This window comes from Ostrea edulis, chromosome 6, assembly GCF_947568905.1.
Source record: "Ostrea edulis chromosome 6, xbOstEdul1.1, whole genome shotgun sequence".
Classification (NCBI taxonomy): Eukaryota; Metazoa; Mollusca; class Bivalvia; order Ostreida; family Ostreidae; genus Ostrea; species Ostrea edulis.
Window position 1 is genome coordinate 25,411,028 of NC_079169.1, and position 15,554 is coordinate 25,426,581.

Below are 15,554 nucleotides of genomic sequence, written 5' to 3' on the forward strand. Positions count from 1 at the left end.
ATATAATAAACTAGTAGTATTCAACCCATCTATATCATTTAATTTAAAAAAGAAATTTACAGCTTATTTTGATGATACATGGTGTATCCAATCCAACGGAACATTTAATAAATGTCCTTTTCCTTTTCCCTATTCATGTTTGAGATTACGCTAAAATAATGCAATTGGGATCGGTAAACGCTCGAGATCGGTAAACGCTGCAGACGGTAAACGCTCGGGATCTGTAAACGCTGGAAACGGTAAACGCTTGATACGGATACGTATACGGCTACGGTTCTCAGAAAAAAATTCTATTGGTAGTACATATTCACTTTATCATATATATTTTTCTCTTAAAGCTATCTTCGTCCATATGCAGAACCTAGCAACATATTTTCACAATCCAATACGGTAAATTTATTAATATTCTTCTTATCCATTTTGTTTTCAATCTATATATAAATATCGAACAAGGGATGACACGAAAATAGGATACCGGTTGTAAACAAATCTCAAAATCACCTTAGTTCCAAGAAACAGATCGAATATTCCTATCCAAATGGTGGTAAACATCTCGTAATACAAGTCCAATGTAGTCCGATCCTTTCAAATTTAATTTAATGAGTTTTATAATCGAAAATAATTCAAGCTGTCTGCATTGTCGTCGATTATGCAGAGGAAAAGATAACTCCTGCAATGTAACAAGAAATCGGCTTGTAGACAGTCAGTGTATTAGCAGGATTTCCTTCTAACATGACTGTAACTACACTCAAAAAATTGTCAACTACTCCCTGAATACTACCCTCATAACTTAACCACCTAGCGCCATCTAGTACGGGAAACTTGCTTGAGCCTAGTGTTCCTGCTATCATCTAAGATGAACCTTCTCTAACCTTAAACGATTCCTCAAAATGCTTGTACAAATTATTCAGAACTACTTGAAACTTTACTAAGCATTTTTATACTGATACGCACTAAACTTCTAAGAAAATTGTTGATTTAATTTGTGCATATCAATGGCGACCGTTTTAATTGTTGAAAAATCTTAAGACAAATTAACACATCCCAATCGAAATATTTTTATCCACGAGCTTGGACTGTTGGCAATAACCCCGCAAATTTATTTAGTCACGTTCTTAGATTACGACCTCACACGAATATGGAGACAATGATGTTACAATGAGTGAGACTTCAGTTGTCAAACAATTCACCACAGCACCCATCCAATATACACATTACATAATTATTCATTTTCTTGGGACTATTGTCTAGTCTTACTGAAAAACTGACTGACTGAAGAAAGAAAAAAACCAAACACGTGAAATATTTAAACACAAGGCATATTTTTACATACAAATTATTACAAGAAACATTTTAGCAATTTGGTAAAAATAGCGAATCCCAGCAATAGTATTTAGTTCGGTGACCCCAATTAAATGAATCATAATCACTTGAATCAAAAGTATTAAAATTTCCTTAATATACCAGGCACTTAATTCTTCTGTTATTACAACCCAGTAGGGCATATAAGGGAAATGTTTGCAAATTGACCTAGCGTTTTCAAGTGCAAGTCCGCTTACTCTCCTTCGACTTAGCTCATTTTCGAACGACTAGAAGCACCAATTTTGAAAAGCAGAACATCAACGAACATTATCCACCTATGGAAATAGTTATAAATGGCAAACTAATAACTCAACTTTATGACAAACGGGATGATTTTAGCTTCTCCATCGTCAACTTCCTATATTTATGTAGTAATATTCCATTATTGCCTGCATATGGTGCATATATATCTCAACTGATTCGATACACAAGAGCTTGTTCTGAGTATGGTCAGTTTTTGAATCGAGGCAGGCTACTGACAAACAAGTTGATGGTGCAGGGGTTTCAACAGTCTCGTTTAAAGTCAGCATTTAGCAAATTATATGGTCGTTATAACGATCTAGTTTGTCAGTACAGCACATTATTGAGTCAAATGCTGTCTGACTACTTTCATACCGATTGTTATGCCGTTCTTGGCACACTGATTTTGACTACGGATAACTACGTTTACCAGATCAAGATATAGGGTTCACAGCGAGTGTAACCAGTTGACCTGATTAAGATATAGGGCTCACGGCGGGTGTGACCGATCAACTCCTCCTAGGCACCTGATCCCACCTCTGGTATATCCAGGGGTCCGTGTTTGCACAACTCTCTATTTTGTATTGTTAATAGGATTTATGAGATTGATCACTGTTCGTTATCTTCACCTTTCATTAAGTGAATGGTCTTTTAAGACTATTCTTTGGATTTTTTGTTCAAGTGCCTATGACTTGCTGGATTATTCGGGGGATTAGAATTAGAAAGGTTTCTGACGTCATTTATAAGTTGGATTTATGAGATTGATCACTGTTCGTTATCTTCATCTTTCATTAAGTGAATGGTCTTTTAAGACTATTCTTTGGATTTTTTGTTCAATTGCCTATGACTTGCTGGATTATTCGGGGGATTAGAATTAGAAAGGTTTCTGACGTCATTTATAAGTTGATGTCCAGTCATCTCCTGAGGATATGTTCAAAAAGGTCGTAGGTGGAATACATCTGTTATCGGAGTTTTCTTTTAATACAGCCAGAGATTTTCAATAATACATGAATTTACGTCCAGAGACCACAGGGCTCATGCTTTGTGTTCCATTTCTGGCGATAATTTCCGAGGAGAGGAACTAGTAAGTTGTGAGATTTTGTTTCCAATTTTTTTGATTTCTTCAATAAAATATGTTCAATACAAAACAACTCCTGTGTCAAACAAAACTGATGTATTGGGGCGTTGTTGTCTTCGAAATTTTAATTTCCGTTTGGAAAAACACACACAGTAACTCGCCAAAGGTTTGTATCTAAGGTATTACTTCATTTTCCTGAATTTATTTGCCCATCAACGTCACATTATGTTCTAACTTTGTTAACCCAAAAACACACAACACTATCATGCTCAACTTGCAGCGATTATGTCGCGGTACTACATCGGGTATACAACTATCTCCGGCTTTCTTCCATACATAAACACGATTGTTTTTACTTACACATATCTGAGATTTGTCGCTAAAATCACTTAGACCACTAAAATACGTTCCACCAACTTTCTCTCTACACCATCACAAGCGGGGTTTTTTTTCTGTTGAAATACTTTTATTCTTGTACACAACTCTAGAGAATCCGTTTCCTTTAAGTCAATATTATGTTTGATAGTCTTGCGAGACACTTATATTGTTCTGTTTTCATTCAATCTTGCAGTATTCTCCTAATGGTGCCCACCGATCTTTACGATTTTCAGGAGCCTCCGATATTTCCGATCGTCAGTGGAACAAGACCGGCCCGATCTTGGCAAGTTTTCTTTCGATCCAGTCTTTTGTACCGACGGCTTGATATACAAAAGCCAGAGATCATTTGACACTGCTTGGAATTAATTTTTTTCTCCGTTTGAATAGTTTTTCTAAATAATTACTTGTTTATGGGGTTGTGAAATTTCTTGACGCTTCGTATCCATTTTATTACCGAGATATAACGTAAACAAAATCAATTACGCATAGGATGAAATATACATCATACCACACGAGATACATATTCACAGCGGGGTTAAGGTGTCCCGAGTATAATAACAAGTAATAACAGCATATTCATATAAAAGTAAAATTCTTTCAAGCGTCGCATATTTTTAGTAAAAATCGTTTGTCAATACATTAACAAACATCGTATCACGTGGGGAAATCCTTTGCTTACCTATTACGTCGTCATACAAGTGACGTAGAACTATTTTTATCCGCTAGACGTTTAGTTGTTTATCACCTCTTTACAGGTGAAAGATGCACTCAAATCATTTGCAGTTTGGGCTTGATATGTCGACATTGATATGGTAAATTTAGAGAGTGATACGGATCGGTACAATATCCTCTGAAATATAGCAATTTCCATAATCTCAACTCAAACGTTGGACATTTTCCACATTCACATCCAAATCGTATCTAAACGAGGCAAAATATTGTACCTTCCGTATCAAAATCCTAAATCTGCAACTAGTTACCTTTCTGAATATGCCTAGGTCGAAATAAAATATCGTCATCTTTCACCTGTAACGAGTCGATATCTACATGCGTTGGTTTTCTTTATTCCAAATGACTATACACATCGGGGGCGATATCAAGGTCACAAAGTGAAGTAAAGATTACTTTACAGTCTTTCGTGCACATACTATATATAAATATATGAGACATTTTATTGAAGAAATTGGGGGGGGGGGGTCATCTGACAAACAGATTAAAACATATACAGCTTGAACACTAGATAACGGCAATAAATAGTGAGAAAATATTATGACATTTTCCCCGCGATACAACTATAGACCTGTACGTCGTGACGTACTTTTATATTGTGACGTCATTTAGTATGAAGTGCACCGAGGTACATTTTATGATGTTTGTTTTAACTTTACTCGGGACACCTTAACCCTGCTGCGTTGACCTATTTATATTTCATGAGCATTTCATGACTCCAACCCTGAATGGAATACATATGCACGGATCAATGACATGAAATAGCAACGCCAAATTTTTCTCAACACTTGCCCACTACTGTGCATCTGGTGACGTCTCTATCTGAGTAACAAATTCTTTTGAAATCCTTTTGATGACATCAATTTATTTTGATTATTTCAATTATTTTGAATCGGATTTGAAAGAATCTAATTTTTTCAAGGATGCAGAGGATGATATGACTCCGGGAGAACCATTCCTGGTTGAAACAAAATCGGATTGTATAAAGCTGCGGTGGAGGCCTGTATCCCAGTTATTCTCCGATCAGGAATATCAGATACAGTACAAGGAATTGCCTCATGGACGATGGAATATCTATAATCAATCAATATCCTATGATTCAACGCGAACTTCCGTGTCGGGTTTGAAGTCACAATCGTCATATTCATTCCGGATCCGTGTTATAGATGGCAGGAAAGGGAAAGAATATCCATTTAGTCCCGAAAGTCCAGTTTTCGAAACACCAGAATCTCCGGCTTTGAAGATGCGAGATCGTTCCACTTTATTCAAGTGTGGAAATCCAAACGTATTTCGACTGTCTCTGAAAGAGATTTTAAAAGCAAGAAACAGCAAAGTCAAATCCAAAAAACTTTCTATAGGTAAATTATTTCATACTCCTGAAGAATTGAAGAAAATAGTCGAGCAATCTCAATCGGGTTTTTAATATATATATATATATATATATATATATATATATATATATATATATATAACACTAAAATCCAACAACACTCAACATCCAAAGTGTCGGATCTTATAGTAGATACGAGGTCAAATAAAAAAGGATATAAAAAGCACTTAAAATGACCCACGACACGAACAACAGTGAATTGTCAAATTTTCGGGACGACCTGTCCCTTCTTCAGGACGATAGAATATTTACATAGAAATATATGTATATATATATGCAGATGTTTTAGAAACCTATATATTTCTGTAGGTTCAGATAGATTATTCCTACACGAGAAAACTATAATGTTAGTTGGAGCTACCGGAAGTGGAAAAAGCACTCTAATTGACGGTTTTGCTAATTATCTGTTCAATGTGAACTGGGAAGATCCTTTTCGATTCACATTAGTGGACCTTGAATACGACGAAAAGAGAAGACTTAGTGACCAGGTTTGTATACTTTACATCTACATGAAATATTAAATATGAGGGTATTCCACCGAACTTTCCAGACATTGATTGAAATAAAATCTTAATGGTATTTATAGAAAAGCATATGAGAAATGGCATCAACTGTAACGTTATAAGCAGGTGTCTTTTTGCGCTGTTTTATCAATCAAAATACACATTTTCAAACATTTTCTAGAGCACATGCATCGCTTACATGCAGACTGTATGTAAAGTGTCTTAATATCATCATGGATGACGGTTGTGTATATCATTCTTTCCAAAATGAAGCAAAATTGGTGATTTTGAAGGAAACTCTAGATAATCGTATGCCGATGACGTCATTCTTTCTGGAAAAAGATACGTCTTTGTCATGAATGTTTTCTAATATACATGTACAGATATTAAACTTTGACAGTTTAATAAAGTTTGAAAAGAAGTTAATTGTTGAGCAATTTTGATGCTAAAACAGTATTTCATAGCAACTGATTTCATACTATTTTTTAATTGTTACTCTTCCTTTAAATTCATATTATATCAAACGAATTGCTAAAATCAAAGCAATTGTTGCATGCATTTTTGAAAGGGTTTTTTTACTGTAAGCGTACAATAAAATAAAGAAGCATTTTTTCAGGCATTATCCCAGACTGAATGGATCACATGTTACAGCATTTATCCAGATGTAGCAAGCAAATTAGACTATGCACTGCACATAGTGGATACTCCAGGATTTGGAGACACAAGAGGAGTTCAACGGGATCAGGAAATAATTGACCAGATTCGAGAAATGTTCCTTTTACCAGGAGATAAAGGAATGGCTTGCCTCGATGCCGTCTGCTTTTTGGTGAAAGCTCCAGACGCTCGACTTACAGCATCTCAGAAATATATTCTGAGCGCCATTTTGTCTTTGTTTGGAAAAGATATGGAAAGTAATATATGTACATGTATTACATTTGCGGAAGCACAAGAACCTCCAGTGTTGGCATCTTTAGCCAAGTCACGTTTGCCACACAAAACATATTTTAAGTTCAATAACTCCGCTTTGTTTGCTGGCAACGAAGGCAAGGATAATCTTGCACATGGCTTCTGGAATATCGGAAAGAAAAGTTTTGACGATTTTTTCACACACCTGGATAGAATGGAAACGAGAAGTCTTCGATTGACCAATGAAGTCCTTAAAACGAGACAAGACCTAGAGAACACGATTCACAATCTTCAAAGCCTAATGACAGCGGGAATATCTAAAATATCTGTCTTAGATGAAGAAGTGAAGATTTTCAAGAGCCGTGAAAAAGAGATACTGGAGAACAAGGATTTTGTCTACGAGGTCACAGAGCAGGTTCAAGAAAAAGAGGATATATCTGGAAGAGGCCAGCACACGACGAACTGCCTAACCTGCAATTACACTTGTCATGAAAAGTGTCTCATTCCTGAAGATTCTCATAAAGATCATTGTGTAGCGATGAGCAGAGATGGAACTTGTACTCAATGTCCCGGAAATTGTCCCTGGCAAGCTCACCACAACACCGCCTATATCATTCGATGGGTATCCAAAAAGGTTAAGAAAACTTACCGTGAAAAATTGCAGCGATATACCTCTGCCCAGGAGAAAGTCAGCACGCAGAAACAGGTTCTGGAAAAAATGGAGAGGGATATCAGGTATCTTGAGAAAGGAATAGATACTCTTCTCAATACGATAACCGGCTATAACAACAAGCTCAAGGAAATCGCCTTGAATGAGAACCCCATGAATACGGCCGAATACATAGAGTTAATGATTGAAGGCGAGAAAAGGGAAAGAAAGATTGGGTACGTAGACCGTATCAGGATGCTGGAGAAATGTCGAAAAAAAGCGTTGATTGGGCATGAAGCCACAGGTTTCTTACAAAAAGCAAAGCAAACTAGAAGAAGCGCGTCATCCGAACACAGTGATAGTCTGAAAATTCAGTATGGGTCAGGATCATCAGTCATCAGCAGAATGCAGTCATTGGTGAGTAGTATGTAAACGAAAATTCAGCAAGACGAAGATTTCTTTTGCTGTAGAAAAAGAACCTGATTGTAAATGAATTCTGCCGTGTTATGTACCATGTGCATTATAAACAGTGTCAACAGCCAAGAACGGTAAACTTATGAAAAGCCAAAGGGGTCAACATTCTATTCACGTAACTGCGGATTTGTAACTACACAATGCATAATTCGTTCAATGTAAATGTACAAATGTTAAATGAGATGTAATGTAATTTGACAATTACAGTACTTATTAATAGTGCAATGTCAATCTAGTGGATTGGATTGATTGTGTAAATGTTCGTAATCCACTCGCTGTTGAATGTTTGTATCCCATCACACGTAATTAGGAGAAATTTGATATACATGTATATCTCACTTGCACTTCGTGTTTTGTTAATAACACAATCAAGTCTATAAATGATAATTAATTGTTTATAATCATAAAACGCAAAACAAATGACTGAAGAATCCTTGCCATTCATTATAAATCAATCTGCATTCCGAGATCGAAACGCATATATACAAACATGTCGATGCAAAGACAAGTTAACTTTCTTCCACGTATGTGTAGTATTCTTGTACTGCGTTTTCAAAGCTTGAAATGTTTGTTTTTTCAAAAAGATAGTATACCCCACCATCATCAAAAACCATGTAGGCCTAGCACGTTTCGGAAGCTGCCATAACGTCATGAAGGGGCCTAATCCGTAGCTGTATAGGTAAACGATGGCTTGTATATTTCTGAGCCGTAGTTGATTGTTTCGTTTTTACATCCACCGAGAATTTTCCAACATATTGAGACGTTACCAGCTATAGATAAAGTACCACAATTTAGACATTTGTTTAGCGCTCAGGGCCGTAGCTGTGAGGGTTCTTTAACGTGCAAACGCCTGTCGCGACACGGTACCTCCGTTTTTAAGGTCATACCATGAGCCGTAGTATAATGAAAATAAAGTTCGTGTTTCGTGGACGATACAGGATAACGTCCTCGGTCTCGTAATGTTGTTTGAAATTAAAAGCATCGTCTTTTACGTCTCAAAACATTTTTCCACCGAGATTATCCTGCCAGATCCATGAAAACACGAACTTTATTTCTTAAATATATCGACATGTCAATTAAGCTCAGATGAAAGCTGAAAATAACGAACAGTGATAAATTTCATAGCTCCAGTAACGAATACAAAATAAAGAGTTGGGCAAACACGGACCCCTGGAATACAAGAGGTGTGATCAGTAAGCAACCCTTGTCGACCGGTCACACCCGCCGTGGATTCTATATCTTGATCAGGTAAACGGAGTTATCCGCAGTGTGTTTAATAAAGTATTTTAATATTCCACTTAATATATAATATTCCTCTCATACTTTTAATCCATTCTGACAAGCCCACCGTCTGGCATAATATTCGACAGAATTTATAACATAGATGACAAAGATATATATGTTTATCATATATAGTAGATATACATGTACTGACAAACAAGTTGATGGTACAGGGATTTCAACAGTCTCGATTGAAGTCAGCATTTCGCAAAATCTATGGTCGTTATAACGATCTAGTTCGTCAATACAACCTCGCATTGGGTCAAATGCTGTCTGACGTGTTTCATGCCGATTGTTAAGCCGTTCTTGGCACACTGATTTTGACTGCGGATAACTCTGTTTACCTGATCAGGATATAGGGCTCACGGCGGGTGTGACCGGTCAACAGGGGATGCTTACTCCTCCTAGGCACCTGATCCCACCTCTGGTGTGTCCAGGGGTCCGTGTTTGTCCAACTATATATTTTGTATTGCTTGTAGGAGTTATGAGATTGATCATTGTTCGTTATCTTCGCCTTGCATGTAATTATATGATACCATTCGGCATTATTAAGACGTCTAAGGTACACTGAAAATTTAAGTAAAAACTACATTTTATGGTATAACTTTCTTTGTGTGATAAACTGGTCAAAAATTTACATCTTGTACAGATGAATCTGCATGCATCTCGCAGTCCATGGTAAACTGTGTATATGTGTATGTAAAAAGGAATTAAATCACTTGCCCAAAATCCTTATATTCCTGGACGACTAAACAACCGTACCAGACTCGTTTTTTTTTATGCAAAAGAATTTGGAACTGGTGTATTTCCTAGGTATAGATACATGTAGGATATCATGAGATTGTCTAAAGTTGAAGTATTGTATTGAAGCATAAAACTCTGTATTCTTTTGAAACTGAAAACTCTATATTTTATTGAAGTTCTAATATATAGGGTTCACAGCGAATATAACCAGTTAACAGGGACGCTTACTCCATCTGAGCGTGCCCGGGGTCCGTGTTTATCCTACTCGTAAATTTGTATTCTTTATAGGAATTTTGGGATTGATCACTGTTCTGTTTTCACTTTTTCATTAAAGTTCTCAACTCTGTGTATTTTATTGAAGCTGTAAACTGTGTATTTTATTGAAGCTGTAAACTGTGTATTTTATTGAAGTGTAAACTGTGTATTTTATTGAAGCTGTAAACTCTGTGTATTTTATTAAAGCTGTAAACTCTGTATTTTTTTAAGTCGTAAATTTGGTGTATTTATTGAAACTGTAAATTCCGTGTATTTTATCGAAGCTATAAACTCTGTGTATTTTATTGAAGCTATAAACTCTGTGTATCTTATTAAAGCTGTAAACTCTGTATTTTATTAAAGCTATAAACTCTGTATTTTATTGAAGCTGTAAACTGGGGGTTTAAGCTGTAAATTCCGTGTATTCTATTGAAGCATTAACCTCTAGTATTTTATTGAAGCTGTAAATTCTGTATTTTTTTTTTTTTACTTTAAACTTTGTGTACTTTATTGAAGCTGTAAATGCTAAAAACTGTGTTTTTTAAACTGTAAATTCCGTGTATTTTATTGAAGCAGTAAACTCTGTGTATTCTATTGAAGCTGTAAACTCGGTGTATTAACTGGGGCTTTGAACTCCACATGCCATTGATGTTCCTGAGTCTGTGTATGTTATTAAAGATGTAAATACTATCTAATCTATTGATGCTTGTAAATAAAGCTGTGTTTTTTTATTGATGCTCAAAACTCTGTTTTTATAATTAAAGAAGCATTTGGTCTAATAAACAAATTTTACAGATTGAGATTCGTGTAATCAGTTCTATCAAGAGGTATTAAGTATCAACAGTACGTTGTTACACACAAACATACACACACACACACACACACATGCGCGCGCACTCAGACAAACTAAAACTACAAACATATTTGCACTATCAACTACATATTTATTATTTTAGCTTGCTATTTAATATGTTTAATCGGAAGTTAATTAGAAGACATCCTTTACGTGCAATGAACTGATTTATTAACTACATGCAATTGTAGCTTTATTCTAGGTTTAGTGCTAGGTTTTCAAAATTTCTCAAATGGAACCTAAAGCAATACACAAAGAAAAAACAGCTTCCAGCAGAGCACATAATGATTGAATTATACTGATTATGGTTGTTGTATGTAAGTGGATATGAACGATTGTCTCAAGCTTGCATACACGACTGAGTTTAGAATAATTTAAAGAAAAAAGTCCATATTCACTATATAGCACTTCTCATACATCAACGTCTTTGACCCATTGAACATAAATGGTAGAGATTTCATTCATTGTCAACATATACCACGTTTCATATCCGAGAAACATGACGATTTTAATAGACAAATCTTCTTACAATCATGCCATAAAACCATACCGTAGCATGTGAAAAGCACTGGCCGCCTAGCCCCTTTCCAAAGAGTGTTGTGCGAGTTAGTTGCAGAGGAGAATGAATGTTCGAGGTCTGTGGTTCGTTGGTTGTATATTGTTTAACATCCCGCTCAAGAATTTTCCACTCATGTGGAGACGTCACCATTGTCGGTGAAGGGCTGCAAAATCTAAGCCTATCCTCGGCGCTTACGACCTTTGAGCAGGGAGGGGTCTTTATCATGACACACCTGCTGTAGCACGGGGCCTCCATTTTTTTGTTTATCTCATCCGAAGGATCGTCCTATTTCGTTGCCCCTTAGGACAAGCAAGGAGTACTTAGGAACTATTCTAACCCGGATCTACAAGGGATTGGATTGTGAATTGTAGGCATGAAAGGTGAAGATAACGAACAGTTATCGATCTCATAATCCCTGTGAATATATCCGAACAACATGCAGAGATCTAAACTGAGGCTCATCACCTACAATTGATAACATATCAGTACGAGTTTCGAACGAATCATTTATTGACTCTCGGTTCACATTTATGGATTTTGAATATGAGGAAGAAGGAAGAAAACACTTCAGTATTAAATTCTCAGAAGTGAAGTAAACCTCTTAATAAATCTTCTGTATAAGCAATTAAAATGGGAACGTGACTGCAATACTCTATAGTGGGTTAGAATCCTATTGATTTTTTGTCGGAATCTTACCATATTTCTTTCTCTACATGCGGCCTAATTAGTGTTCATTTCATTCTCAGTTTGTTTATCACAGCCCTTCACCGAATTTACTCTCAAACGTCTTTTGCCACGATTTTATAACTAAAGTCGGTTTAGTGATCGATAACTTTTCTCTCATAAATCTTCACAATTTTAAAATCGACTTGTTCTAGTATTGCTTGCATTTTCCATATAAACACGTACAATAAAACAGTTTATCGTGATCAATTTACTATTCAACATGTTATAATCTCTCATTCTTGATTCGTTAACCCAAAGATTATCTTATATTTACACAGTATTTTATAGACAATAAAACTGATCTTGGAAATCAAGTCCATCAATTCATTTATTGTCAGGTAATATCCCAAACAGAATGGACCACGTGCTTCTGTAGCGTTAATGGAAATAATTCCCTGTCCACGTTTTATGTTGACGTTTATTTCAAGTTACCACAGAAGGAGTAGTGTTCATCAAATTGCATCAGCTGCGTCTGCATTGTATAACATACTGCATTCCAATGTTTATCACTACTGCGTCCCACTTCTCTTATGTTTGTTCAAAGCCTGGTGTCTGAGGTTGCCTATTTTGTTCTGCACTATACCCGTGAACTTCATGGGATGCAATGGTCTGACGCCAAACTCCACATATTTAGAATTAAGGTATTCTGTGAAAATGAAAAGACGCATTTTAGCTAAAAACTATCATCAATGATTATATAAAACAAACTCGAAACTTTAGAAATGCTGTTGGGTCAAATTTTCATGGGTTGAAAAAAGAATATGTATGATCGAGGGGATTTAATTTCCTAGCTGATTTTTTATTCTATATTGTGGTAACATTTCTCTAGTCGGGTGGAAAAATTAAAATCGTGGGTATGTAAGTTTGGTTGAAAGATTTAAAATCGTGAGTATGTCCATGCCACAAAACAGCGAAGATCAAACTCTGAATATTTTGTTTCACAGTATTATAGGGCTCACGGCGGGTGTCGCGGTCAACAGGGGATGTTTACTCCTTCTAGGCACCTGATCCCACCTCTGGTGTGTCCAGGGATACGTATTTGTCCTCCTCTCAATTGTGTACTCTTTATAAGATTTATCTTCATTAATTTTCGAATTGGAAATGTGTCATTTATTTCTCTAAGGTTTTTAACGTCACTGTTATTCTTCATTGAAAGCAATACTTCCACGCCATGCCTTTCCTTTCATAAAAATCGATTTATGACGTCATATAAGATCATGCCAGCAAGATAGCATCGAGGATCTCCTGAAGCTATCTTACATTATAAACAACCCTTTCTCACACAGGCAGTAATGAGACATAAGAACGCCTCCATGACAATGCCTTTTACTCTCAAACATCAGTTCAACTTACCTCTTATCGCGTTTATTCTATGCTCATCGAGCCCTTTTACTCCTTTAGACATCTTCAGTTCGTCGTCAGTGAATACAAACTCAAGAATCTTGTTCAGCAGAAAAGCAGCCGGGTTCTTGGCGGATCTGGCTTTGACTTCAAGCAAATTCAAACATGTAGGGTTGATCACAACGTCATTGTAAAAACCCTCGTCCACACTTACAAGAGGAACTTTCCGCTAAAATGAACCATGTTTAATTATCAATACATCAGTTAATATCCCTTTGAAATTAGAATTTGTGAAGGACTAAAATAAAAAGAAAAAAAATTAGAAAGTTTTGTAATCACTCAGAACGTCTCGTCTTTTAACACAGATAGTAAATGTTCCTTCACCAAGCGCCCAACATTAGGAGTACAAGTCACAGGTCTTTCGAATATGACCTTGCAAAACGGAGATTCCGTAAGAACTCTCGCTGTAACGCCCTGAGCGCCATGCATAGGTCAGAACTTGAAGTGTCTCTAAAGGAGTAAATTTTCTTTTCGAATGGGACGTAAAACATAATTCAAACAAATAAATAGCATGTATATGTCATTATTTGATAAGCCTGAGTTCTACTTCTGGGTTATCACACCACATGAACTCACCCCTGTGGATCGATCACGTGTATTGCGGATTTGAATTTGATTTTGATTTGATTTGATGTTTTCTGCCACACTCAACAATTTTTCAGTTATATGGTGGCGCCCAGTTTTTGTTGGTGGAAGAGAGAACCCAGATACAATGCACCTGGGAAGAGACCACCGACATTCCGAAAGTAAACTGGGAAACTTTCTCACTTACCGGCGCGAGCAGGATTTGAAGGTCGTTGGCAGAACTCTTGTCCAGTATACCAAATGCTAGAGACCGCACTTCTGTATCACCCAACATAGACGGCATGCGGGCAGGGTCTGTGATCCAGTACGTATTGTTTACCTTCAGATTTTGGACTTCTGATTGAGACTCTGAAGAATGCGTACTGCCATCTGTAAACGTCATTGGATTATTGATGGGAGATTTTAACAAATAAGATTGGATAAATACTTTAAATCTTCTGAAAAATAGTCTGAACGCATGTTGTCATCAATTTTTGATAACATAGATGAAAACCTCTTTGAAGTGAGAAAACCCTCACAATGGACAAAGTCAAAGTCCCATCATTGACGTTTGGATGGGTTAGATTACCAATGACCTGGTAGGAAACACAGACAGACAAACACACAGAGATTCTTCTCATCGGTAAAAATCATCGGCCTGTTTACCATTCGTAAATGGCTTTTAGTAAACAACTACTAGAGCTTAGAGACATTATGAACTATATGTAACCTATTGAACACCATCTTTTATGAAGCCTCAAAATAAATTAAGCCTCATTCATTATAAATTGACACATTTGTCTTCGAAACTGTAAGCTTGTGTCCAAAGTGATCCCCGTCTTTCATACTGTAAGCCCTGTCTTTAATTTGATCCTTTCATTGTGTATCCTAAACACCAACTTTTGTACTGATCTGATAGTGTTCTAATACCTGTCTTCGACTTGGTACCTCAAGAATGTGTGTTAATTCAAGTCTTTGATTAGGGTGTCTTAATTGAAGCTTTACAATTTGGAGGCTTGGGTGCGATTCTCAATAATCCCGGCGCCGCGTCAATTTTAAGATGTTTAACATCTGTAGTAAGTGGTCCTTTGCTGAGCGCCTGGCATGACAAGTGAAAGTCATGGGTAATTTGGACTTTAAAAAACGGAGATCTCGTGTCACGGTAGATGTTGGCACCATAAACAATCCTCACTGCTACGGTTGTAAATGTCATTCATATTTAAAAAATTGTGGCACTTCACCTTAAGCTGGTGACGTCTCTACACGAGTAAAAACAAAACCTCGAATCCCATGGGCTCCGCGTAAGAACAGTCACTGCATATGTTAATTATTTTTTTTTTTTTAGGATTGATGCAAATAAATTTTGGATTTTGCAGATACCAAGTTTCAATCTCTGACAAATATCTGAAAGAAATTCCTAAATAGATAATAAATCAATGTTTTTGCATGTAATGTACCATCA

The 15,554-nt window shown here is 36.4% G+C and overlaps 2 protein-coding genes across 3 annotated transcripts in view; one reads left to right on the forward strand and one right to left on the reverse strand.

The window, feature by feature from the left end:
- The window catches only part of LOC125648383 (uncharacterized), a 29,734-nt gene extending 18,945 nt beyond the window's left edge, over positions 1–10,789 (forward strand). For both annotated transcript variants that reach the window (XM_048875426.2, XM_048875427.2), the window contains exons 4-8: positions 339–390; positions 3,252–3,341; positions 4,710–5,145; positions 5,487–5,665; positions 6,297–10,789. In XM_048875426.2, coding sequence (XP_048731383.1) covers positions 339–390; positions 3,252–3,341; positions 4,710–5,145; positions 5,487–5,665; positions 6,297–7,667 — 2,128 coding nt within the window. In that variant the 3' untranslated portion in view covers positions 7,668–10,789. The remainder of the gene's footprint in view (positions 1–338; positions 391–3,251; positions 3,342–4,709; positions 5,146–5,486; positions 5,666–6,296) is intronic.
- Positions 10,790–12,323: 1,534 nt separating this feature from the next.
- Positions 12,324–15,554, reverse strand: part of LOC125683366 (E3 ubiquitin-protein ligase ZFP91-like) — a 40,775-nt gene continuing 37,544 nt past the window's right edge. The window contains exons 5-7 of the mRNA XM_048924445.2: positions 14,301–14,482; positions 13,481–13,697; positions 12,324–12,773 (exon numbers count right to left, since the gene is read on the reverse strand). Of these exons, the coding sequence (XP_048780402.2) occupies positions 12,637–12,773; positions 13,481–13,697; positions 14,301–14,482 (536 nt within the window). The 3' untranslated portion in view covers positions 12,324–12,636. The remainder of the gene's footprint in view (positions 12,774–13,480; positions 13,698–14,300; positions 14,483–15,554) is intronic.